We start from the raw sequence: 26516 nt of genomic DNA, 5'->3' as shown, positions 1-26516 counted from the left end.
GTATCAAACCCGTACTGTAGCTGCCCTGGAAGCGTTTGATGGGACAGTGTAGAGCGAGTTTTACTCTGTATCTAAACCGTGCTGTACCTCCCCTGGGAGCGTTTGATGGGACAGTGTAGAGGGTGCTTTACACTGTATCTAACCCATACTGTATCTGCCCTGGGAGTGTTTAATGCGACAGTGCAGAGGGAGCTTCATTCTGTATCTAACCCGTGCTTTCCCTGTTCTGGGCGTGTTTGATGGGACAGTGAAGAGTGAGCTTTACTCTGTATCTACACCGTGCTGTACCTGCCCTGGGTTTGTTTGATGGGACAGTGTAGAGAGATCTTTACTCTGTATCTAACTCATGCTTTACCTGTCGTGGGAGTGTTTCATGGGGACAGCGTAGAGGGACCTTCACCCTTTATCTTACCCATGCTGTACCTGCCCTGGGACTGTTTGATGGGACAATGTAGAGGGAGCTTTACTCTATATATAACTCCTTCTGTACGTGCCCTGGGAGTATTTGATGGGACAGTGAAGAGTGAGCTTTACTCTGTATCTACCCCATGTTGTACCTGCCCTGGGTTTGTTTGATGGGACAGTGTAAAGGCAGCTTTACTCTGTATCTAACTCGTGCTGTACCTGCCATGGGAGTCTTTCATGGGGACAGTGTAGAGGGACCTTCACTCTCTATCTTAACCATGCTGTACCTGCCCGGGAATGTTTGATGGGACATTGTAGAGGGAGCTTTACTCTGTAACTAACTCGTTCTGTACCTGCCATGGGAGTGTTTGATGGGACAGTGTAGAGGGAGCTTTACTCTGTATCTAACCTGTGCTGTACCTGCCCTGGGATGTTTTGATGGGACAGTGAAGAGTGAACTTTACTCTGTATCTACCCCGTGCTGTACCTGCCGTGGGAGTGTTTCATGGGTCTTATGTTCATAAATAAATAGACATTCTTATTATGAACACAGCTAGCTTTTGCTAGACACTTTTATTGAGCACATGTGGATTAGGTACAGTATCTGTAGAGGCTTCCATCTTTACTGCTGCCTTTTGGGTAGCCTAGTGCCTCATGGGTAATGTAGTCTAAATATACATACAGCTGAGTAGTGTAGTCTTATACATACTGCTCTACACTGCTCTACGGCGCCACCTAGTGTCCACTATAGAATGACATGTTTTGATCGTTACATCCCCCTTTATTTGAGGTTTAACAAAATCAATATCAATCAACTTTCAAGAAAACAATAAAGATAATATCAGTAACACTTTTGTTAGTGCTCTATAAACATAAACATTTTCAAAACAGTCAGCCCTATTCAAAGCTTTACATTGTACTCAAAGATTAAGTCTATCAGGCTCTTTTACTTCACGCATGGATCTTCTCAACACGGGTAAGTCTGATGTGTCTTCATGTGATTGTTCTGGCGGTGAATGACAAGATGCAGTTACGGCATTCTCATCAATCTGCTCTTGTATAGATCGAGGTCTCCTTGCGATATTTGCTTGGAGAGGGTTTCAGTGTTTCCTTCACTCTTCATGCCATAACTCTCAATGTAGTCAATGCACTCTTGAAAAACTGCTGGCAGCTGGATCCCATCATACAGCATAGTCCTCTCAGCAGCCTCGGCTAATGGAACACCAAAGATTGGCCTGAGGGAAGAAGGAGTATCCACCGAAAATGCTTCCTGCTCTGGTGCAGGCTTCTTCTTTTTCTTTTTCTCTTTCCACTGCTTAACAACATCTGCTGCGGTTATATCTTTGGACTTTTTCTCCTTGTGTTTTTCCTCTTTGTGCTTTTCTTCCTTTGGCTTCTCTTTGACCTTAAAGTCTTTTTCTTTCTTCTTGGAGAAACTAGGCTTTTTGAAGACATGGATACCCTTTGGCCTTTTCATCCTTGATGGGCTCTCTGCTTCATCACCTGAGTCATCTGGTCTGCTTGTGGCACAGTTTATACGGTAGACTCTCTTGACCAGTTCTAAGTCTTCACATGCTTTGTCACCTAGTATCGAATCAAGTCTTTCAGCCACAACAGAAAACATGAGATGATGCACTTTGTCTTTGACTGTCACTTTAAGTCTGCATACACCTAACTCAAAGAAAGGGGGATGTAATGATCAATAACATGTCATTCTATAGTGGACACTAGGTGGAGCCGTAGAGCTGTGTAGAGCTGTATATAGCTGTATGTATAAGACTACACTACCCAGCTGTATGTATATTAAGACTACATTACCCATGAGGCACTAGGCTACCCACAAGGCAGCAGTATTATCACTCATTACAATCGCATCATTATTGATTTCACTAAAAGTCTTCGCGTGCCTTCGAGCTAGCTCACAGGCTTGGCATATTTTCACCGCATTTTCCAAATTTAGTTCGGTTTCTCTCAACAGACGTTCCCTGACTTTTTTATCATGAATACCAAACACAACCTGGTCACGAATCATGGATGCTTTGAGCTCAGAGAAATTACATGTCTGTGCTTTCAGTTTCAGATCAGTTATAAAGCTATCAAAAGTCTCATTTTGTTGCTGTGTCCGAGAACGGAAGATGTATCTTTCATACGTCTCATTCTTTTTGGGACAGCAATGTGCATCAAATTTTTTAGCACATATTCTAATTTTTCTCTGTTCTCCTCTGGATTAAATACAAATGTATTAAATACCTCTATCGCCTGTGGGCCTGCAACCGTAAGCAGTAACGCTATCTTCCTTGCGTCTGGCTTTGTACCGAATCCGATGGCTGCAATGTAGAGTTCAAATTGTTGTTTAAAAGTCTGCCAATTGTAGTCGATTTTTCCTGTGAGTTTCAAACGCTCTGGTGGCTTCAAATTCTCCATGTCGCTTTTCACAATTTTCAGCAGAGCTTCACCATACTGGTACCATCTTATGTTCATTAATAAATAGGCATTCTTATTATGAACACAGCTAGCTTTTGCTAGTTACTTTTATTGAGCACATGTGGACTAGGTACAGTATCTGTAGAGGCTTCCATCTTGACTGCTGCCTTGTGGGTAGCCTAGTGCCTCATGGGTAATGTAGTCTTAATATATATACAGCTGGGTAGTGTAGTCTTATACATACAGCTATATACAGCTCTACACAGCTCTACGGCTCCACCTAGTGTCCACTATAGAATGACATGTTATTAATCATTACAATGAGGACAGTGTTGAGGGGCCTTCACTCTCAATCTTACCCGTGCTGTACCTGCCCTGGGAGTGTTTGATGGGACATTGTAGAGGGAGCTTTACTCTGTATCTAACCCATACGTACCTACCCTGGGAGTGTTTGATGGGACAGTGTAGAGGGAGCTTTACTCTGTATCTTACCCTTGCAGTACCTGCCCTGGGAATGTTTAATGGGACAGTGTAGAGGAAGCTTTACTCTGCATCTAATCTGTGCTGTACCGACCCAGAGAGTGTTTGATGGGACAGTGTAGATGGATCTTTACTCTGTATCTAACCCCGTGCTTTAGCTGCCCTGGGAGTGTTTGATGGGACAGTGTAGAGGGAGCTTTGCTATATATCTAATCCATGCTTTACCTGCCCTGGGAGTCTTAGATGGGGCATTGTAGCGGGAGCTTTACTCTCTATCTATCCCATGCTGTACCAGCCTTGGGCCTGTTTGACGGGAAAGTTTAGAGGGAGCTTTGCTCTGTATTTAACCCATGCTGTATCTGCCCTGGGAGTGTTTGATGGGACAGTGTTGATGGAGTTTTAGTCTGTATCTACCCCATGCTATATCTGCCCTGGGAGCGTTTGATGGGACAGTTTAGAGGGTGCTTTACTCTGTAACTAACCCGTACTGTACCTGCCCTGGGAGTGTTTGATGGGACAGTGTAGAGCGAGTTTTACTCTGTATCTAAACCATGCTGTACCTGCCCTGGGAGCGTTTGATGGGACAGTGTAGAGGGCGCTTTACTCTGTATCTAACCCGTACTGTACCTACCCTGGGAGTGTTTGATGGGACAGTGTAGAGCGAGTTATACTCTGTATCTAAAACGTGCTGTGCCTGCCCTGGGAGTGTTTGATGGGACAGTGCAGAGGGAGCTTGATTCTATATCTAACCCGTGCTTTACCTGCCCTGGGAGTGTTTGATGGGACAGTGAAGAGTTAACTTTACTCTGTATCTACACCGTGTTTTACCTGCCCTGGGTTTGTTTGATGAGACAGTGTAAAGGCAGGTTAACTCTGTATATAACTCGTGCTGCACCTGCCTTGGGAGTGTTTCATGGGGACAATGTAGAGAGACCTTCACTCTCTATCTTAACCATGCTGTACCTGCCCGGGGAGTGTTTGATGGGACATTGTAGAGGGAGCTTTACTCTGTAACTAACTTGTTCTGTACCTGCCATGGGAGTGTTTGATGGAACATTGTACAGGGAGCTTTACTCTGTATCTAACCTGTGCTGTACCTGCCCTTGGATTGTTTGATGGGACATTGTAGAGGGTGCTTTACTCTGTATCTAACCCGTACGTACCTGCCCTGGGAGGGTTTGATGGGACAGTGTAGAGCGAGTTTTACTCTGTATATAAACCGTGCTGTACCTGTGCTGGGAGTGTTGGATGGGACAGTGTAGAGGGAACTTTACTTTGTATCTAACCCGTGCTGTACCTGTCGTGGGACTGTTTGATGCGACAGTGTAGAGGGAGTTTTACTCTGTATCTACCCCGTGCTATAACTGTCCTGGGAGCATTTGATGGGACAGTGTAGAGGGAGATTTACTGTGCATCTAACCCGTGCTGTACCTGCCATGGGAGTGTTTCATGGAGACAGTTTAGAGGGACCTTCACTCTCTATCAGACCCGTGCTGTACCTGCCCTGGGCGTGTTTGATGGGACATTTTAGAGGGAGCTTTACTCTGTATCTAACCCGTGCTATACCTGCCCTGGGAGCATTTGATGGGACAAAGTAGAGAGAGCTTTACTCTGTATCCAACCTGTGCTGTATCTGCCCTGGGAGTGATTGATGGGACCGTGCAGATGAGCTTTACTCTTTATCTACCCCGTGCTCTACCTTCCCTGGGAGAGTGTGATGGGGCAGTGTAGAGGGAGCTTTGCTCTGCAATTAACCCATGCTCTACCTGCCCTGGGAGTGTTTGATGGGTCAGGTTAGACGGAGCTTTATTCTGTATCAAACCCATACTGTAGCTGCCCTGGGAGTGTTTGATGGGACAGTGTAGAGGGAGCTTTACTCTGTATCTAACCTGTGCTGTATCTGCCCTGTGAGTGTTTGATGGGTCAGTGCAGAGGGAGCTTCATTCTGTATCTAACCCATGCTGTACCTGCCCTGGGAGTGTTTGATGGGACAGTGTAGAGGGAGCTTTACTCTATATCTAACCCGTGCCGTACCTGCCCTGGGAGTGTTTGATGGGACAGTGTAGAGGGGGCTTTACTCTGTATCTAACCCGTGTTGTACCTGCCCTGGGAGTGTTTGATGGGTCAGGGTAGACGGAGCTTTATTCTGTATCAAACCCGTACTGTAGACGCCCTGGGAGTGTTTGATGGGACATTGTAGAGGGGGCTTTACTCTGTATCTAACCCGTGCTGTACCTGCCCTGGGAGTGTTTGATGGGACAGTATAGAGCGAGCTTTGCTCTATATCTAACCCGTGCTGTACCTGCCCTGGGAGTGTTTGATGGGACAGTGTAGAGGGGGCTTTACTCTGTATCTAACCCGTGCTGTACCTGCCCTGGAAGTGTTTGATGGGACAGTATAGAGGGAGCTTTACTCTGTATCTATCCCGTGCTGTACCTGCCCTGGGAGTGTTTGATGGGTCAGGGCAGACGGAGCTTTATTCTGTATCAAACCCGTACTGTAGACGCCCTTGGAGTGTTCGATGGGACAGTGTAGAGGGAGCTTTACTCTGTATCTAACCCCGTGCTGTACCTGCCCTGGGACTGTTTGATGGGACAGTGCAGAGGGAGCTTTACTCTGTATCTAACCCGTTCTGTAGCTGCCCTGGGAGTGTTTGATGGGACAGTGTAGAGGGATCATTACTCTGTATCTAACACGTCCTGAACCTGCCCTGGGAATGTTTGATGGGACAGTGTAAAGGTAGCATCAGTCTGTATCTAACCCGTCCTGTACCTGCCCTGGAAGTGTTTGATGGGACAGTGTAGAGGGAGCTTTACTCTGTATCTAATCTGTGTTGTACCTGCCCTGGGAGTGTTTGATGGGACAGTGTAGAGGGAGCTTTACTCTGTATCTAACCCAGTGCTGTACCTGCCCTGGGAGTGTTTGATGGGACAGTGTAGAGGGAGCTTTACTCTGTATCTAACCCGTGCTGTACCTGCCCTGGGAGTGTTTGATGGGACAGTGTAGAGGGAGATTTACTCTGTATCTAAACCCGTGCTTTACCTCCCCAGGACCGAACTATGCACGGAACATTTAGCAGCTGGTCAACCAGTCCGGGTGACATGAGGAAACAGCTGGAGCTGAAAGCCGAGGAGCTGATGGTGGATTTACGAAGCGGGCTGAGAGCTAGCTCGGAGCAGATCAAGATTTTGACCCAGGAACTTCGCGACAAATTGCTGAGGGAGATCGACGTGTTTTCTGATTCTTACAATGATAAGTTTGGGCTCGACGTCGGTGCTGGTGTGCTCGCGGTCGACGGGACGGTGGCGGGGGGATGCAGGTGTCGTTGCGATGTGCAGCAACTTGATGACGGCGGCAGCCGCCACTGCGGCGGTGATTTTGAAGTACAAATAGATAGAATAACAGGATCGAGATTCAGGAGCCTGTCTGCACAGTAGATAGAAGAGACAACCCTCCCCTTCCCTCTCTCGATCGCTAACGCGGATGTTTCCTGTGCCTTTATACCACCTTTCCTCTATTACTTTCAATATATAATGATAGAAACATAGAAGATGTCATTACTCAGTAGGAGTAGGCCTTTCGGTCCCTCGAGCCCATTCTGCCATTGAATGAGATTGTAGGGGGTGGTGTTTGGGGTCAGCTTCGCCTCTGACTTATGAGCGGTTCGTATCGCTCCCACTCCCTTGGTTCTAGACCTGGCACTTACTTGGGGGTTGTAATTACAGCAGACAACTGAATTTTGGTGAAAGAACTTTGATCTTTATTTGAGAAGGAAATACACAACACAATAATCTTAACACTCTAAATTGGGGGAACACTTCGGAATATCTGAGGGGAAAATAACAATAGACAGAATACTTCACCCCTCCCAATCCCACTTCACTGGCTAAGTTGGGCTGCAGAGGACCAGGCATAGTGCTCTTCAAAACGACTTCTTTTGACAGTTGTAGAGTTTTGTGATTTCGGGGTTCTCTAGATGTGTCGGTTGGGGCCTGCCGTACCCCAGATGCGCTAGAGGACTTCACCTGCGTTGCTGGTTAGTTTTCACGTGTCCACTGATGCGGTCGGGTGCATATTGGATCTATCAGGTGAGTACCCAATTTCGTTTGGTTAGAAGTAGGGTTTAGAGTCTTTTCAATAAAATCTTACCCAGGGGTAAGTCAGGATCGTTTGAAGAGTGGAAAAACTTGTGAATCTTCGGTTTCTTCCAAGTTGGTTTTTGTTGGTCACGGTGGCCCAATATTATCTGGTTGCTGGTAATATTTTTGGTTGTTTGTTTCGTGGGGCCCTGGACTGCCGGGATGGTGTGTTACTTCTTCGAGAGGGAGAACTGCTTCGAGATGGACTTCTTGATCCCGATGTTGGTGGATCTCTTCTGAGTCGACGAATCTTCTTACTCGAACTTGAACTGGAACTAACTTCCTCTTGGACTGCATGAACTGAACGAACTGTTTTCTGTGAAAAACGGGCCTTCAATTATACCGATTGAGGCCTGCGAATCTGCGCAGCAAATCAGTCCTGGCTTATTGTTAGTTTTGGCGGGCTCATTAATATTGATTGGTTTGAATAGTTTAATTGGTTTCGGGATGGTCCCACCAACCTTAAGTTGTTTTAAGATTGTGTGAATTGGTTTCGGGATGGTCCCATCGATTGTTTAAACACTTGTTTAATTGCAGCAAAGTTGTTTTTTCCAGTGGGGCCAAGGTTCTTTTGTTGGTTGGTGGCATGTCTTGCATTATGCCAGGTTTTGGATGGTTCTGTAATTTTGGCGTGAACTGCTTTTCTGTTGGTCTGTTGTCAGTATGTAAAAAGACTGAGACAGTCTAGATAGTCCGCAGACAGCTCGGTTAATGCCAATACCCAAAACTGTCCGTTTACAGATGCCAATCCCAATTTCTTTGTTGCAGCCTTTTCCCCTTCCACAGGCTCGAACATGCCTTTTAAAAAAATACCAAAATCCTGGGGTTTTTGGCTTTAAGACCTCCCTTAGGCCCAATATACTTATACCATTCTGACATGGTTTATAACAGTCCAAAAAACCCTATTTTATGGTAATCTTCCTGGTTTCGGGGGATCTGCTGAATTTTGAGAATCTTACAAGATCATGGCTGATCACCCAAATCCAGTACCCTGTCACTGCTTTCTCCCCATATCCCTTGATCCCTTTAGTCTTAAGAAATATATCTAACTCCTTCTTGAATATATTTAATGAATTGGCCTCAACTTCCTTCTGTAGTAGAGAATTCTGCAGGTTCACCACTCTCTGGGTGAAGAAATTCCTCCTCATCTCTGTCCTAAATGGCTTACTCCTTATCTTTAGACTGTGACCACTGGTTCTGGACTCCACCGCCATCGGGAACATCCTTCCTGCATCTAGTCTGTCTAGTCTTGTTAGAATTTTATAAGTTTCAATGAGATCCCCTCTCATTCTTCTAAACTCTAGCGAATATAAGCCCAATCGACCCAATCGCTCCTCATACGTCATTCCTGCCATCCCAGGTATCAGTCTGGTGAATCGTCGCTGCACTCCCTCCATGGCAAGAACATCGTCGCTCAGAGAAGGTGACCAAAACTGCACACGATACTCAAGGTGTGGTCTCACCAAGGCCCTGTACAACTGCAGCAAGACATCATTGTTCCTGTACTCGAATCCTCTCGCTATGAAGGCCAACATACCATTTGCCTTCTTAACTGTCTGCTGCACCTGCATGCTTACCTTCAGCGACTGGTGCACAAGGACACCCAGGTCTCGTTGCACTTCCCCTTTTCCCAATCTATTGCCATTCAGATAATAATTTGTCTTCCTGTTTTTGCCACCAAAGTAGATAACCTTGCATTTATCCACATTGGGCAGATGCATGGCAGATGCAGTATAATCACCCAACCTGTCCAAATCATACAGGAGTTTCTCTGCATCCTCCTGACAGCACACATGCCCACCCAGCTTTGTGTCATCTGCAAACTTGGAGATATTACATCTAGTTCCCTCGCCTAGATCATTAATATATATTGTGAATAGCTGGGATCCTAGCACCGATCCCTGCAGTATCCCACTAGTCACTGCCTGCCACTCAGAAAAAGACCCGTTTATTCCAACAATTTGCTTCCTGTCTGCCAACCAGTTCGCTATCCAAGTCAATACCTTACACCCAATCCCATGTGCTTTAACTTTGTACGCTAATCTCTTATGCGGGACCTTATCAAAAGCCTTCTGAAAGTCCAAATACACCACATCCACTGGTTCTCCCTGATCTATTCTGCCAGTTACATCCTCAAAACATTCCAGTAGATTAGTCAAGCATGATTTACCTTTTGTAAATCCATGTTGACTTTGTCCGATCCTGTCAATGTTTTCCAAGTGCTCTGCTATAACATCTTTTATAATGGACTCTAGCATTTTCCCCACTACCAATGTCAGGCTTACCGGTCTATAATTCCCTGTTTTCTATCTACCACCTTTTTTAAATAGTGAAGTTACATTAGATACCCTCCAATCCAAGGGAACTGTTCCAGAGTCTATAAAATTTTGGAAGATGACCAGCAATGCAATTACTATTTCTGGGGCCACTTCCATAAGTACTGTGGGATGTAGATTATCAGCCCCTGGGGATTTATCGGCCTTCAATCCCGTCAATTTCCCAACACCATTTCCCTACAAATAATGATTTCATTCAGTTCCTCCCTCTCATTAGAACCTATGTTCGCCGACATCTCTGGGAGGTTATTTGTGTCCTCCTTTGTGAAGACAGAACCAAAGCATGTATTTAATTGGTCTGCTATATCTTTGTTCCTCTTTATAAATTCCCCTGATTCTGACTGCAAGGGACCTATGCTTGACTTCACCAATCTTTTTTTCTTCACATATGTATAGAAGCGTTTACAGTCAGTTTTTAGGTTCCCAGAAATCTTACTCTCAAACTCTATTTCCCCCACCTTAATTAATCCCTTTGTCCTCCTTTGCTGAATCGTAAACTGCTCCCAATCCTCAAGTTTGCTGCTTTTTCTGGCCAATTTATATGTGGCCTGATCTCTAGTTGGTTCCTCGACATATTGGTCCAGGAAACCATCCCGTATACACTCTAGGAATTCCTCCTCCACAGTTTTGTTACTAATTTGGTTTGCCCAATCAATATGTAGATTAAAGTCACCCATGATAACTGCTGTGTCCTTATTGCACGCGTCTCAAATTTCCCATTTAATGCCATCCCCAACCTCAGCATTACTGTTTGGGGGTCTGTATACAACTCCCACAAACATTTTCTGCCCCTTGGTATTTCTCAGCTCTACCCATACAGATTCCACATCAGTAGAGCTAATATCCTTCCTTACTATTGTGTTAATCTCCTCTTTAATCAGCAATGCTACCCCACCTCCTTTTCCTTTTTGCCTCTCGTTCCTGGATATTGAATACCCCTGGATGTTGAATTCCCAGCCTTGGTCACCCTGGAGCTATGTCTCCGTAATCCCAATGATAACATATCCGTTTACATTTATTTGCGCAGCTAATTCATCCACCTTATTATGAATGCTCCGCACGTTAAGACACAAAGTCTTCAGGCTTGTTTTTTCAACATTCTTTGTTCTTTGAAAATTCTTATTTACTGTAGCCCTGTTTGATTTACACCCTTGATTTCTCGGCCTTCCACTTTTGCTTTTCTCTTTCCTGTCTTTTGTTTCTATCCTTACTTCCCTTTCCTCTGTCTCCCTGCACAGGTTCCCAACCCCCTGCCATTTTAGTTTAAACCCCCAACAGCACTAGCAAACACTCTCCCTAGGACATCGGTCCTGGTCCTCCCCAGGTGCAAACCGCCAGTTTGTACTGGTCCCACCTCCCCCAGATCAGGTTCCAATGTCCCAGGAATTTGAATCCCTCCCCCTTGCACCATTCCTCTAGCCACATATTCATCTGAAATATCCTTCTATTTCTACTCTGACAAGCACGTGGCACTGGTAGCAATCCTGAGATTACTACCTTTGAGGTCCTATTTTTAAATTGACCTCCTTACTCCCTATATTCAGCTTTGAGGACCCCATCCCATTTTTTACCTATGCCTTTGGTACCTATATGCACCACGACAACTGGCTGTTCACCCTCCCCCCTCCAGAATGCTCTGCAACCGCCCCGAGACATCCTTGACCCTTGCACCAGGGAGGCAGCACACCATCCTGGAGTCTCATTTGCGGCCGCCGAATCGCCTATCTATTCCCCTTACAATAGAATCCCCTATCAATCTAACTCTCCCACTCTTTTCCCTCCCGTCCTGTGCCACAGAGCCATCCATGGTGCCAGGAAGTTGGCTGCTGCTGCCTTCCCCCAATAAGCCATCTCCCACAACATTATCCAAAGTGGTGTACCTGTTTGAGAGGGGGATGGCCACAGGGGATCCCTGCACTAACTGCCTGCACATATTACTCTGCCTGGAGGTCACGCATTCCCTACCTGCCTGTGCAGCCTTAACTGGTGGTGTGACCAACTCATTAAACTTGCTATCCACGATGTCCTCAGCATCACGAATGCTCCAGTATGTATCCATTCACAGCTCCAGTGCTGCAATGTAGCCTGCCAGTAGCTGCAGCTGGATACACTTCCTGCACACATGGTCGTCAGGGACACAGGAAGTGTCCCTGATTTACCACAAAGTGCAGGAGGAGCATAAGAACATAAGAACATAAGAAATAGGAGCAGGAGTAGGCCAATCGGCCCCTCGAGCCTGCTCCGCCATTCAATAAGATCATGGCTGATCTGATCCTAACTGCCAATCCACTATCACACAACCATCTCCTGCATCTAACAGAATTAGACACACGAAATAGGAGCAGGATCAGGCTACACGGCCCCTGGGCCCGCTCTGCTACCCACAGGGCCATGACCGATCCGAACCTAGACTCATGTCCAAATTCCTGCCCGCTCCCCGTAACCCTTAATTCCCTTTACTTCTAGGAAACCGTCTATTTCTGTTTTAAATTTATGTAATGATGTAGCTTCTCCATTTTTTTGGGGCAGCATATTCCATGGACCGACCTACCACCCTCTGAGTGAAGTAGTTCCTCCTCATCTCAGTTTTGAAAGAGCAGCCCCTTATTCTAAGACTATGCCCCCTAGTTCTAGTTTCACCCATCATCGGGAACATCTTCCCTGCATCCACCCGATCCAACCCCTTCACAATCTTATATGTTTCAATAAGATCGCCTCTCATTCTTCTGAACTCCAATGAGTAGAGTCACAATCTACTCAACCTCTCCTCATATGTCAATCCCCTCATCCCCTGGATTAACCGAGTGAAACTTCTTTGTACTGACTCGAGAGCAAGTCTGTACGCAGTATTCCAGGTGCGGTCTCACCAATACCTTGTACAACTGAAGCAATAACTCCCTATTTTTATATTCTATCCCCCTAGCAATGAAAGCCAAAATTCCATTGGCCTTCTTAATCACTTGCTGCACCTGCATACTAACCTTTTGAGTTTCGTGCACCAGGACCCCCAGATCCCTTTGTACTTCAGTACTTTCCAGTTTCTTGCCATTAAGATAATAACTTGCTCTACGATTTTTCCTGCCAAAGTGCATAACCTCACACTTTCCAGTATTGTATTCCATCTGCCAAATCTCTGCCCACTTACTTAGCCTGTCTATGTCCCCTTGAAGGTTTTTTATGTCCTCCTCACTCACTACTTTCCCCCCCATCTTAGTATCATCTGCAAACTTTGATATGCTACACTCGGTCCCCTCCTCCAAATCGTTAAGATAGATTGTAAAGAGTTGGGGACCCAGCACTGACCCCTGCGGAACACCACTAGTTACTGATTGCCAGTCTGAGAATGAACCATTTATCCCAACTCTCTGCCTTCTGTTAGATAGCCAATCCTCTATCCATGCCAGAATATTGCCACCAATCCCGTGATTTTTTATCTTAAGCAATAATCTTTTGTGTGGCACCTTGTCAAATGCCTTTTGGAAGTCTAAATACACTACGTCCACTGGTTCCCCTTTATCCAGTATGTTACTTCCTCAATGAACTCCAGCAAATTTGTCAAACATGACTTCCCCTTCATAAAACCATGCTGACTTTGTCCTATTAAATTATGATTATCCAAATGTCCTGTTACTGTCTCCTTAATAATGGACTCCAAAATTTTACCTACCACAGATGTTAGGCTAACCGGTCTATAGTTTCCAGCCTTCTGTCTACTGCCCTTTTTAAATAAGGGTGTTACATTAGCAGTTTTCCAGTCTGCCGGGACTATTGCCGAGTCCAGGGACTTTTGGAAAATTATTACCAATGCATCCACAATCCCTACTGCCACTTCCCTCAAGACCCTAGGATGTAAGCCATCAGGTCCAGGTGATTTATCCGCCTTGAGTCCCATTATTTTACCGAGTACCACTTCCTTAGTGATTTTGATCGTGTTTAGCTCCTCCCCCCCTTTAGCCCCCTGTTTGTCCAGTGTTAGGATATTCTTAGTGTCTTCTACTGTAAAGACTGATGTAAAATATTCATTCAGTGTTTTTGCCATCTCCATATTTCCCACCATTAATTTCCTGGTCTCATCCTCTAAGGGACCAACATTTACTTTAGCCAACCCTTTTCTTTTTATATAACTATAAAAACTCTTACTATCTGTTTTTATATTATTTGCTAATTTACTTTCATAATCTATCTTCCCTTTCTTAATCAATCTTTTTGTTATTTTTTGCTGTCTTTTAAAGTTTTCCCAATCCTCTATCCTCCCACTAGATTTGGCTACCTTATATGCCCTTGTTTTTAGTCGAATACTATCCTTAATTTCTTTACTTAGCCACGGATGGCTGTCTTTTCTTTTACACCCTTTTCTTCTCAGTGGAATATATACTTTTTGGAAGTTGTAAAATAACTCCTTAAATGTACACCACTGATCATGTATCGTCTTACCCTTTAATCTATTTTCCAGTCCACTCTACTCAATTCCGCTCTCATACCTTCATAGTCTCCTTTATTCAAGCTTAGCATGCTTGTTTGAGATCCAACCTTCTCACCCTCTAATTGAATATGGAATTCAACCATGTTATGGTCACTCATTCCAAGGGGATCCTTTACTAGGACATTTTTAATTAATCCTGTCTCGTTACACAGGACCAGATCTAAGGTTGCCTGCCCCCTGGTCGGTTGAGTTACATACTGCTAAAGAAACCCATCCCTAATACACTCAATGAACTCATCCTCAAGGCAGCCCTGCCCAATTTGATTTGTCCAATTAATATGATGGTTAAAATCCCCCATAAATATAGATGTTCCCTTATTACAAGCCTCAACTATTTCCTGATTGATACTCTGTCCAACAGATTTGCCACAGTTCGGAGGACTATAGACTACGCCCACTAGTATTTTTTCCCCCTTATTATTCCTTACCTTCACCCAAACTGTTTGATTGTCCTGATCTTTTGACCCAATATCATTTCTCTGTATTACAGTGATTCCTTCCTTTATTAACATAGCCACCGCACCTCCCCTTCCTTCCTGCCTGTCCTTCCTGATCGTTAAATTACCTGGTATGTTTAATTCCCAGGCATTGTCACCCTGCAGCCATGTTTCTGTAATGGCCACAAGATCATACCCATATGTAGTTATTTGCGCCATTAACTCGTCTATTTTTTTACGAATGCTACGTGCATTCAGATAGAGAACTTTCAAAGATGTTTTGTGACACTTAGTTCCTGCTTTTGCCCTTTTTATTACTTTACCTTTTATTCCATACCTTCTGTCACGGGGCCGAGCTGTGCTGCCCTGATTTATGCTTTAATTAATTTAAATTGAATTAAATCAAATCAAAACCACTAATTACACTATAATAAAATGATATACTCAAGGGCCCTTGTTCACTAGCATTCCCCGCTACACAACAGAGACTTTAGAAACTATAACCACAAAATTCAGACCATCTAAACTTTATAAACTATTAACTTACAAGATAGGAGCAGGCGTAGGCCATTCGGCCCATCGAGCCTGCTCCGCCATTCAATGCGAACATGGCTGATCATCCAAACTCAGTACCCTGTCCCTGTAGAAAAATAGATTAAAATTAACTGTCAAACTATAGAGTAGTATAAATACTCACCTGGCCATACTCACGCAATCAGCTGCTTCCTCCTGCCCACATTACTTTTTGAATCGTGACGTGGGTCTGGAACGCCACCGCCAGTCTGCGAGATTGGTAAGTCTCTGTGGAAAAAAGCATGCAAACGGGAGTTTAAATACTCACTGTACCGCTGCTCTCCTGCTGCCCCCACTGGCCACTGTGGAAATTCAGTGTACAGATATCTCCCTGAGAGAGAGGGACTGAGAGAGAACAGCCAGTGCACAGATATCTCCCTGAGAGAGAGGGAGTGAGAGACACCAGTCAGTGTACAGATATCTCCCTGAGAGAGAGGGACTGAGAGAGAACAGCCAGTGCACAGATATCTCCCTGAGAGAGAGGGAGTGAGAGACACCAGTCAGTGTACAGATATCTCCCTGAGAGAGAGGGACTGAGAGACACCAGTCAGTGTACAGATATCACCCTGAGGGAGAGGGACTGAGAGACACCAGTCAGTGTACAGATATCTCCCTGAGAGAGAGGGACTGAGAGACACCAGTCAGTGTACAGATATCTCCCTGAGAGAGAGGGACTGAGAGACACCAGTCAGTGTACAGATATCTCCCAGAGAGAGAGGGGACTGAGAGACACCAGTCAGTGTACAGATATCTCCCTGAGAGAGAGGGACTGAGAGACACCAGTCAGTGTACAGATATCTCCCTGAGAGAGAGGGACTGAGAGACACCAGTCAGTGTACAGATATCACCCTGAGAGAGAGGGACTGAGAGACACCAGTCAGTGTACAGATATCTCCGAGAGAGAGGGACTGAGAGACACCAGTCAGTGTACAGATATCTCCCTGAGAGAGAGGGACTGAGAGACACCAGTCAGTGTACAGATATCTCCCTGAGAGAGAGGGACTGAGAGACACCAGTCAGTGTACAGATATCTCCCTGAGAGAGAGGGACTGAGAGACACCAGTCAGTGTACAGATATCTCCCTGAGGGAGAGGGGACTGAGAGACACCAGTCAGTGTACAGATATCTCCCTGAGAGAGAGGGACTGAGAGACACCAGTCAGTGTACAGATATCTCCCTGAGAGAGAGGGACTGAGAGACACCAGTCAGTGTACAGATATCTCCCTGAGAGAGAGGGACTGAGAGACACCAGTCAGTGTACAGATATCTCCCTGAGAGAGAGGGACTGAGAGACACCAGTCAGTGTACAGATATCTCCCTGAGAGAGAGGGACTGAGAGACACCAGCCAGTGTACAGATATCTCCCTGAGAGAGAGGGACTGAGAGACACCAGCCAGTGTACAGATATCTGCCTGAGAGAGAGGGACTGAGAGACACCAGTCAGTGTACAGATATCTCCCTGAGAGAGAGGGACTGAGAGACACCATTCAGTGTACAGATATCTCCCTGAGAGAGAGTGGGACTGAGAGACACCAGTCAGTGTACAGATATCTCACTGAGAGAGGGGGGACTGAGAGACACCAGTCCGTGTACAGATATCTCCCTGAGGGAGAGGGACTGAGAGACACCAGTCAGTGTACAGATATCTCCCTGAGAGAGAGGGACTGAGAGCCACCAGTCAGTGTACAGGCATCCCCCTGAGAGAGAGGGACTGAGAGACACCAGTCAGTGTTCAGATATCTCCCTGAGAGAGAGGGACTCAGAGACACCAGTCAGTGTACATATATCTCCCTGAGAGAGGAAATAGGAGACACCAGTCCGTGCACAGATATCTCCCTGAGAGAGAGGGTCTGAGAGACACCAGTCAGTGTACAGATATCTCCCTGAGAGAGAGGGACTGAGAGACACCAGCCAGTGTACAGATATATCATTGAGAGAGAGGAGACTGAGAGGCACCAGTCAGTGTACAGATATCTCCCTGAGAGAGAGGCACTGAGAGACACCAGCCAGTGTACAGATATCTCACTGAGAGAGAGGGATTGAGAGACACCAGTCAGTGTACAGATATGTCACTGAGAGAGAGGGGACTGAGAGGCACCAGTCAGTGTACAGATATCTCCCTGAGAGAGAGGCACTGAGAGACACCCGCCAGTGTACAGATATCTCCCTGAGAGAGAGGGACTGAGAGACACCAGTCAGTGTACAGATATCTCCCTGAGAGAGAGGGACTGAGAGGCACCAGTCAGTGTACAGATATCTCCCTGACAGAGAGGGACTGAGAGACACCAGTCAGTGTACATATATCTCCCTGAGAGATAGGGACTGAGAGACACCAGTCAGTGTACAGATATCTCACTGAGAGAGGGGGACTGAGAGACACCAATCAGTGTACAGATATCTCCATGAGAGACGGGACTGAGAGACACCATTCAGTATACAGATATCTCCCTGAGAGAGAGGGGACTGAGAGACACCTGTCAGTGTACAGATATCTCCCTGAGAGAGAGGGACTGAGAGACACCAGTCAGTGTACAGATATCTCCCTGAGAGAGTGGGACTGAGAGACACCAGTCAGTGTACAGATATCTCCCTGAGAGAGAGGGACTGAGACACCAGTCAGTGTACAGATATCTCCCTGAGAGAGAGGGGACTGAGAGACACCAGTCACTGTACAGATATGTCCCTGAGTTAGAGGGGACTGAGAGACACCAGTCAGTGTACAGATATCTCCCTGAGAGAGAGGGACTGAGAGACACCAGTCAGTGTACGGATATCTCCCTGAGAGAGAGGGACTGAGAGACACCAGTCAGTGTACAGATATTCCCCTGAGAGAGGTGTGATTAAGAGAAACTACCTTTGTTCTGTTTCTAGCTAATGAATGATGTTTCTTTACAGTGGGCAAACTCGTGGAACAGAAACCTGCAGCAGGAGAAGCTGAATGTTTTTGAAAGTTATATTGACGAGCAGGTACTTCATATTTTAACTAACCTAGCAGTGCTTGGCTTTATTCTGTATCTAACCCGTGCTGTACCTGCCCTCAGAGTGTTTGATGGGACAGTGTAGAGGGAGCTTTACTCTGTATCTAACCCGTGCTGTACCTGCCCTCAGAGTGATTGATGGGACAGTGTAGAGGGAGCTTTACTCTGTATCTAACCCGTGCTGTACCTGCCCTGGGAGTGTTTGGTGGGACATTGTAGAGGGAGCTTTACTCTGTATTTAACCCGTGCTTTACCTGCCCTTGGAGTGTTTGATGGGATAGTGTAGAGGGAGTTTTACTCTGTATCTAACCCGTGCTGTACCTGCCCTGAGAGTGTTTGATGGGACAGTGTAGAGGGAGCTTTATTCTGTATCTAACCCCGTGCTGTACCTGCCCTGGGAGTGTTTGGTGGGACAGTGTAGAGGGAGCTTTACTCTGTATCTAACCCGTGCTGTACCTGCCCTGGGAGTGTTTGGTGGGACAGTGTAGAGGGAGCTTTACTCTGTATCTAACCCGTGCTGTACCTGCCCTGGGAGTGTTTGATGGGACAGTGTAGAGGGAGCTTTACTCTGTATCTAAACCCTGCTGTACCTGCCCTGGGAGTGTTTGGTGGGACAGTGTAGAGGGAGCTTTACTCTGTATCTAAACCCTGCTGTACCTGCCCTGGGAGTGTTTGGTGGGACAGTGTGGAGGGAGCTTTACTCTGTATCTAATCTGCGTGGAACCTGCCCTGGGAGTGTTTGTGGGGACAGTTTAGAGGGAGCTTTACTCTGTATCTAATCCGCGTGGAACCTGCCCTGCGTGTGTTTGACGAGAGAGTGTAGAGGAAATTTTACTCTATATCTATCCCGTGCTGTACCTGCCCATGCAGTGTTTGGTGGGACAGTGTAGAGGGAGCTTTGCTCTGTATCTAACCCGGCTGTACCTGCCCTGGGGTGTTTGTAGGGACAGTGTAGAGGGAGCTTTACTCTGTATCTAACCCGGCTGTACCTGCCCTGGGACTGTTTGATGCGACAGTGCAGGGGGAGCTTTACTCTGTATCTCATCCGTCATGTACCTGCCCTGGGTGTTTTTGATGGGACAGTGTCGACGGAGCTTTACGCTGTTAAAGTGACACTAAAATCGGCTTTGTGGTTGACACTGAAGAAGGAAGCTGTAGACTGCAGGAAGATATCAGTTAGTTGGTCAGTTGGGCAGAATGGTGGCAAATGGAATTCAATCCGGAGAAGTGTGAGGTAATGCATTTGGGGAGGGCTAACAAGGGAAGGGAATACACATTAAATGGTAGGGCACTGAGTAGTGTAGAGGAACAAAGGGACGTTGGAGAGCATGTCAACAGGTCCTTGAAGGTAGCAGGTCAGGTAGATAAGGTGGTTGAGAAGGCATACGGAATGATTGGCTTTATTAGCCATGGCATAGAATACAAGAGCAGGGGGGATTATGCTTCAATTGTATAAAACACTAGTTAGGCCTCAGCTAGAGTAATGCGTGCAGTTCTGGTCACCACATTACAGGAAGGATGTGATTGCACGAGAGAGGGTACAGAGGAGATTTACAAGGATGTTGCCGGGAGTAGAGAATCTTAGCTATGAGGAAAGACTGGATAGGCTGGGTCTGTTTTCCTTGGAACAGAGGAGGCTGAGTCGAGACCGTATTGAGGTGCATAAAATTGTGAGGGGCATAGCTAAAGTGCATGAAAAGGACCTATTTTCCATAGCAGATCGGTCAAAAACCAGGGGGCACAGATTTAAAGTAATTCGTGGCAGGTTTAGAGGGGATTTGAGGGGAAATTTCTTCACCCAGAGGGTTGTGGTGATCTGGAATTCTCTGCCTGAAAGGGTGGTAGAGGCAGGAACCCTAACCACATTTAAAAAGTACTTGGATGTGCACTTGGGATGCTCTAACGTGCAGAGCTATGGACCAAGATCTGTGAAGTGGGATTAGGCTGGATATCTCTTTTTTGGCCGGCGTGGACACGGTGGGCTGGAATGGCCTCATTCCGTGCTGTAACTTTCTATGATTCTATGATACCAACCCGTGCTGTACCTGCCCTGGGAGTGATTGATGGGGCAGTGTAGAGGGAACTTTACTCTGTAACTAACCTGCACTGTACCTGACCTGGGAGTGTTTGGTGAGACAGTGTAGAGGGAGCTTGACTCTGTAACTAACCTGCACTGTACCTGACCTGGGAGTGTTTGGTGAGACAGTGTAGAGGGAGCTTTACTTTGTATCTAACGTGTGCTGTACCTGACCTGAGAGTTTTTGATGGGACAGTAAAGAGGGTGCTTTACTCTGTATCTAACCCGATCTATACCTGCCCTGGTAGTGTTGTAAAAATGTAAGACGTCACACAACACCAGGTTATAGTCCAACAGTTTTATTTGAAATCACAAGCTTTCGGAGCGCTGCTCCTTCATCAGGTGAAGTGGAGAGATGCATAAAGACACAGCTTATATAGTCAGAGAATAATGCCAGGTGATTACAGGTAATCTTTCTAACTGCCATTTATCTCACCTCGGCAGAGAGATAATCACAGCGATCAAAGGTGTGAATGGTGTCCAAACAGGCTAGTCAGGAAAACATTACATCAAAGAACAATGAGGTGGGGTCACAAGTGGTCAAATGTTGCAGATGCTGGGGTCTGTATGAAAAACAAAAAAGAGACAAAAAAACATTTTTTTTTTGCTGGAAATCACAGCAGGTCCGGCTGCATCAGTGTAGAGAGAACAAGCCAACAACGACTCGAGTCTGGGTGACCCTACATCAGGTGGGGTTACATGTAGCGTGACATGAACCCAAGATCGCGGTTGAGGCCGTCCTCATGAGTGTGGAACTTGGCTATCAGTTTCTGCTCGACGATTTTGCGTTGTCGTGTGTCTCGAAGGCCGCCTTGGAGAATGCTTACCCGAAGATCGGAGGCTGAATGTCCTTGACTGCTGAAGTTTTCCCCGACTGGGAGGGAACACTCCTTGCTGGCGATTGTTGCGCGGTGTCCGTTCATCCGTTGTCGCAGTGTCTGCATGGGCTCGCTGATGTACCATGCTCCGGAGCATCCTTTCCTGCAAGGTATGAGGTAGGTAGACAATGTTGGCCGAGTCACATGAGCATGTACCATGTACCTGGTGGGTGGTGTCCTCACGTGTGGTGATGGTATCTGTGTTGATGATCTGCCATGTCTTGCAGAGGTTGCCGTGGCAGGGTTGTGTGGTGTCGTGGTCGCTGTTCTCCTGAAAGCTGGGTAATTTGCTGCGAACGATGGTCTGTTTGAGGTTAGGCGGCTGTTTGAAGGCGAGTAGTGGAGGCATGGGGATGGCCTTAGCGAGGTGTTCATCGTCATCGATGACATGTTGGAGGCTGCGAAGAACATAGTTTCTCTGCTCCGGGGAAGTAATGGACGACGAAGGGTACTCTGTTATTTGTGTCCCGTGTTTGTCTTCTGAGGAGGTCTATGCGATTTTTTGCTGTGGCCCGTCCGAACTGTCGATCGACGAGTCGAGTGTCATATCCTGTTCTTACGAGGACGTCTTTCAGCGTCTGTAGGTGTCCATCACGTTCCTCCTCGTCTGAGCAGATCCTGTGTATTCGCAGGGCTTTCCCATAGGGGATGGCTTCTTTAACGTGGTTAGGGTGGAAGCTGGAGAAGTGGAGCATCGTGAGGTTGTCCGTGGGCTTGCGGTAGAGTGAAGTGCTGAGGTGTCCATCTTTGATGGAGATTCGTGAATCACTGAAAAGACTACACGATAACATCAACAAGTTCCATCCCACCATCAACCTCACCATGGACTACTCCTCAGAATCGGTTTCATTCTTGGACACACGAATCACCATCAAAGACAGACACCTCAGCACTCACTCTACCGCAAGCCCACGGACAACCTCACGATGCTCCACTTCTCCAGCTTCCACCCTAACCACGTTAAAGAAGCCATCCCCTATGGACAAGCCCTGCGAATACACAGGATCTGCTCAGACGAGGAGGAACGCGATGGACACCTACAGACGCTGAAAGACGCCCTCGTAAGAACAGGATATGATGCTCGACTCGTCAATCGACAGTTCCGACGGGCCACAGCAAAAAATCGCATAGACCTCCTTAGAAGACAAACACAGGGCACAACCAACAGAGTACCCTTCATCGTCCAGTACTTCCCTGGAGCGGAGAAACTACGCCATGTTCTTCGCAGCCTTCAACATGTCATCGATGATGATGAACACCACGCTAAGGCCATCCCCACGCCTCCACTACTCGCCTTCAAACAGCCGCCTAACCTCAAACAGACCATCGTTCGCAGCAAATTACCCAGCTTTCAGGAGAACAGCGGCCACGACACCACACAACCCTGCCACGGCAACCTCTGCAGGAAATGCCAGATCATCAACACAGATACCATCATCACACGTGAGGACACCACCCACCAGGTACATGGTACATACTCATGTGACTCGGTCAACGTTGTCTACCTCATACGTTGCAGGAAAGGATGCCCCGGAGCATGGTACATCGGCGAGACCATGCAGACACTGCGAAAACGGATGAATGGACACCGTGCAACAATCGCCAGGCAGGAGTGTTCCCTCCCAGTCGGGGAACACTTCAGCAGTCAAGGACATGCAGCCTCCGATCTTCAGGTAAGCATTCTCCAAGGCGGCCTTCGAGACACACGACAACGCAAAATCGTCGAGCAGAAACTGATAGCCAAGTTCCGCACTCATGAGGACGGCCTCAACCGCGATCTTGGGTTCATGTCACGCTACATGTAACCCCACCTGACGTAGGGTCACCCAGACTCGAGTCGTCCTCGGCTTGTTCTCGCTACACAGATGCGGCCGGACCTGCTGTGATTTCCAGCAAAAAAAAAAATGTTTTTTTGTCTGTTTTTTGTTTTTCATACAGACGCCAGCATCTGCAACATTTGACCCCTTGTGACCCCACTTCATTGTTCTTTGATGTAATGTTTTCCTGACTAACCTGTTTGGACACCATTCACACCTTTGATTGCTGTGATTATCTCTCTGCCGAGGTGTGATAAATGGCAGTTAGAAAGATTACCTGTAATCATCTGGCATTATTCTCTGACTATATAAGCTGTGTCTTTATGCATCTCTCCACCTCACCTGACAAAGGAGCAGCACTCCGAAAGCTTGTGATTTCAAATAAAACTGTTGGAATATAACCTGGTGTTGTGTGAATTATTACATTTGTCCACCCCAGTCCAACTCCGGCATCTCCACACCATGCCCTGGGTTTAATGGGACAGTGTCGAGGGAGCTTTACTCTGCATCTAACCTGTGCTGTACCTGCCCTGGGAGTGTTTCATTGTGCAGTGTAGAGCATGCTTTCCTTTATGTCTAACCCATGCTGTACCTGTCCTGGGAGTGTTTGATGGGACAGTGTAGAGGAAGATTTGCTCTCTATCTAACCCATGCTGTACCTGCCCTGTGACTGTTGATGGGACAGTGCAGAGGGAGCTTTACTCTGTATCTAATCCGTTCTGTACCTGCCCTGGGAGAGTACGATGGGAGAGTGCAGGGAGAGATTTACTTTGTCGAAATGATACTAAAATCGGCAGTGTGATTGATACTGAAGAAGGAAGCTGTAGACTGGAGTAAGATATCAATAAATTGGTCAGGTGGGCAGAACAGAGGCAAATGGAATTCAATCTGGTGAAGTGTGAGGTCATGCATTTGGGGAGGGCTAAGAAGGAAAGGGAATACACATTAAATGGTAGGACAGTGAGTAGAGTAGAGGAACAAAGGGACCTTGGAGTGTATGTCCAGAGATCCCTGAAGGTAGCAGGCCAGGTAGATAAAGTGGTTAAGAAGGCATACGGAATGCTTGCCTTTAATAGCCATGGCATAGAATACAAGAGCAGGGGGGTTATGCTTCAATTGTATAAATCTCTATTTAGGCCTCAGCTAGAGTACTGCGTGCAGTTCTGGTCACCACATTACAGGAAAGATGTGATTGCACTAGAGAGGGTACAGAGGAGATTTACAAGGATGTTGCCGGGAGTAGAGAATCTTAGCTATGAGGAAAGACTGGATAGGCTGGGTCTGTTTTCCTTGGAACAGAGGAGGCTGAGGGGAGACCTTATTGAGGTGTATAACATTATGAGGGGCATAGATGATGTGGATAGAAAGGACCTATTTCCCTTAGCAGAGGGGTCAAAAACCAGGGGGCACAGATTTAAAGTAATTGGTGGAAGGTTTAGAGGGGATTTGAGGGGAAATTTCAGAGGGAAGTTCCAGAGGGGAATCTGGAACAGTACCCATGGATTGGAGGGTAGCTAATGTTTTTTTGCTGCTGTTAATCTTTTATTTAAATCTGGTAGTACTTGTTATAACTCATCAATTATATGATAAATCCAATACATTCATTAACCACAATAAGGCTAAGTGGGTAGCTAATGTTACCCCACTATTCCAAAAAGGTGGTAGAGAGAAAATGGGGAATTACAGACCGGTAAGCCTGACATCGGTAGTGGGGAAAATGCTAGAGTCCATTATAAAGGATGTAATAGCAGAGCACTTGGAAAACAGTGACAGGATCAGACAAAGTCAACATGGATTCACAAAGGGTAAATCGTGCTTGACTAATCTACTGGAATTTTTTGAGGATGTAACTGGTAAAATAGATAAGGGAGAACCAGTGGATGTGGTGTATCTGGACATTCAGAAGGCCTTCGATAAGGTCCCGCATAGGAGATTAGCATGTAAAGTTAAGGCACATGGGATTGGGGTCAAGGTACTGACTTGGATAGAGAACTGGTTGGCAGACAGAAAGCAAAGAGTTGGAATAAACGGGTCTTTTTCCGAGTGGCAGGCAGTGACTAGTGGGGTACCGCAGGGATCGGTCCTCGGACCCCAGCTATTCACAATATATATAAATGATCTGGACAAGGGAACTAGATGTAATATCTCCAAATTTGCAGACAACACAAAGCTGGGTGGGCATGTGTGCTGTGAGGAGGATGTCGAGAAACTCCAGGATGATTTGGACATGTTGGGTGATTGGGCAGAAACATGGCAGATGCAGTATAACGTGGATAAATGCGAGGTTATCCACTTTGGTGGCAAAAACAGGAAGGAAGATTATTATCTGAATGGCAATAGATTGGAGAAGGGGAAGTGCAACGAGACCTGGGTGTCCTTGTGCACCAGTCGCTAAAGGTATGCATGTAGGTGCAGCAGGCAGTTAAGAAGGCAAATGGTATGTTGCCCTTCTTAGTGAGAGAGTTTGAGTACAGGAACAAGGATGTATTGCTGCAGTTGTACAGGGCCTTGGTGAGACCACATCTTGAGTATTGTGTGCAGTTTTGTTCGCCTTATCTGAGGAAGGATGTTCTTGCCATGGAGAGAGTGCAGCGAAGATTCACCAGACTGATACCTGGGGTGGCAGGAATGACGTATGAGGAGAGATTGGGTCGATTAGACTTGTACTCGCTGGAGTTTAGAAGAATGAGAGGTGATCTCATTGAAACTTATAAAATTCTGACAGGACTGGACAGACTCGATGCAGTAAGGATGTTCCCGATGGTCGGGGAGTCCAGAACCAGGGGACATAGTCTAAGGATAAAGGGTGGGCCATTTAAGACAGAAATGAGGAGGAATTTGTTCACCCCGAAATTGGTGAACCTGTGGAACTCTCTACCACAGAAGACGGTGGAGGCCAGTTCATTAAATATATTCAAGAAGGAGTTGGATATATTTCTTAAGGCTAAAGGGATCAAGGGGTATGGGGAGAAAGCACGGACCAGGCACTGAATTTGGATGATCAGCCATGATCGCATTGAATGGCGGAGCAGGCTCGGGGGGCTGAATAGCCTACTCCTGTTCCTATCTTCCATGTTTCTATGTAAATTTCTTCACCCAGAGGGTGGTGGGGGTCTGGAACTCACTGCCTGAAAGGGTGGTAGAGGCAGGAAACCTAACCACATTTAAAAAGTACTTGGATGTGCACTTGGGATTCTCTAACCTGCAGGGCCACGGACCTGGAGTTGGGATGTGGGATTAGGCTGGATAGCACTTTGCTGGCCGGCACTGACACGATGGACAGTGTAGAGGCAGTTTAACTCTGTATCTAACCCCAGCTGTACCTGCCCTGGGAGTGTTTAATGAGATAGTTTAGAGGGAGATTTACTCTGTATGTAACCCGTGATGTACTTGCCCTGGGAGTGTTTGATGGGACAGTGCAGAGGGAGCTTTACTCTCTATCTAACCCTGTGCTGTACCTGCCCTGGGAGTGATTGATGGGAGAGTGCA

The 26516-nt window shown here is 46.5% G+C and overlaps 1 protein-coding gene across 1 annotated transcript in view; it reads left to right on the top strand.

The window, feature by feature from the left end:
* LOC147082183 (RING finger protein 112-like) overlaps nucleotides 1-26516 on the top strand; it is a 531383-nt gene that overhangs the window by 430201 nt on the left and 74666 nt on the right. Inside the window, exons 13-14 of the mRNA XM_085980420.1 lie at nucleotides 6360-6562; nucleotides 18172-18244. Coding sequence (XP_085836546.1) covers nucleotides 6360-6562; nucleotides 18172-18244 — 276 coding nt within the window. The remainder of the gene's footprint in view (nucleotides 1-6359; nucleotides 6563-18171; nucleotides 18245-26516) is intronic.

Source organism: Somniosus microcephalus, unplaced genomic scaffold, assembly GCF_052327205.1.
Source record: "Somniosus microcephalus isolate GS21.2 unplaced genomic scaffold, FLI_Smic_1.0 scaffold153, whole genome shotgun sequence".
Taxonomy (NCBI): domain Eukaryota; kingdom Metazoa; phylum Chordata; class Chondrichthyes; order Squaliformes; family Somniosidae; genus Somniosus; species Somniosus microcephalus.
Note: the sequence above shows the minus strand (reverse complement) of the source record. Positions and strands in the feature narration are given on the sequence as shown.